The sequence below is a fragment of the Nothoprocta perdicaria genome, unplaced genomic scaffold (assembly GCF_003342845.1).
Source record: "Nothoprocta perdicaria isolate Ctin4 unplaced genomic scaffold, notPer1 scaffold_673, whole genome shotgun sequence".
NCBI lineage: Eukaryota > Metazoa > Chordata > Aves > Tinamiformes > Tinamidae > Nothoprocta > Nothoprocta perdicaria.
Genome location: NW_020455947.1, coordinates 1 through 983, shown reverse-complemented (window position 1 = coordinate 983; position 983 = coordinate 1). Strand labels below are relative to the sequence as shown.

General features: G+C 69.4%; 1 protein-coding gene across 1 annotated transcript in view; it reads right to left on the bottom strand.

Annotated features, from left to right (window-relative positions):
* The window catches only part of LOC112956835 (transcription factor RelB homolog), a gene marked incomplete at its 5' end in the record, with an annotated part of 13,932 nt that extends 13,547 nt beyond the window's left edge, over positions 1 to 385 (bottom strand). The window contains 2 exons of the mRNA XM_026050303.1: positions 8 to 214; positions 281 to 385. Of these exons, the coding sequence (XP_025906088.1) occupies positions 8 to 214; positions 281 to 385 (312 nt within the window). The remainder of the gene's footprint in view (positions 1 to 7; positions 215 to 280) is intronic.
* Between the last annotated feature and the right edge of the window lie 598 nt (positions 386 to 983).

Here is a 983-nt window from a genome sequence, read left to right as displayed (position 1 = left end):
TGCTCGCGCGGCAGGTAGGTGAAGCGGCAGGCCTCGCTGCACACGCTGTCCGTGAGGCGCTGCAGGAACACCTCCACCTCCACGGGCTCGGCCAGCTCCAGCTGCTGGTACGGCGGCGTCTTCAGCACGATGGCGACCTGCCGGTGCACGTCGGCCTGCGAGAAGTCGGCGCGCGCCTCCCACGCCTCCTTGCGGAACACCACGGCGATGTCCTCTGCGGGGACAGGCCGCTGCGGCGTCGGCGGCGCCGGGCTCGCCGGCGTCCCCGCTGTCGCCGTACCTTTCTGCACCTTGTCGCAGAGCAGGTAGAGCTCCTCGCCGCCCGTGCACGGGCCGCTCTCCTTGTTCATGCGGCAGATGCGCAGCTCCGACGTGTTGGTGGATTCTGCGGGAGGCGCCGGCCGCGGCGTGGGTGCGCGAGGCCACCCCAGAGGCCACCCGGGCCCTTGGGTGCGCGAGGCCACCCCAAAAGACACCCGGGCCCTTGGGTGCGCGAGGCCACCCCAAAGGTCCCCTGGTCCCTTGGGTGCCAAGGTCACCGAGGGCCACCCCAAAAGTCAATCAGTCCCCTGGGTGCCCGAGGCCACCCCAAAAGGTAACCAGGTCCTTGGGTGCGCGAGGCCATCAAAGGTCACCGCAAAAGTCAGTCCCTTGGGTGCCCGAGGCCACCCCAAAGGTCCCCCGGTCCCTTGGGTGCCAAGGCCACCAAGGGCCACCCCAAAAGTCAATCAGTCCCCTGGGTGCCCGAGGCCACCCCAAAAGACACCCAGGCTCCTGGGTACCCGAGGCCACCCCAAAAGACACCCAGGCTCCTGGGTGTCCGAGGCCACCCCAAAGGCCATCTGGCCCCATGGCTACCTGAGGCCACCCCAGAGGCCACCCAGGCCCTTGGGTGTCTGAGGCCACCGAGGGCCACCCCAAAACTCACCCAGCCCCTTGGGTGCCTGAGGCCACCCCAAAGGTCCCCCGGTCCCTTGGGTGCC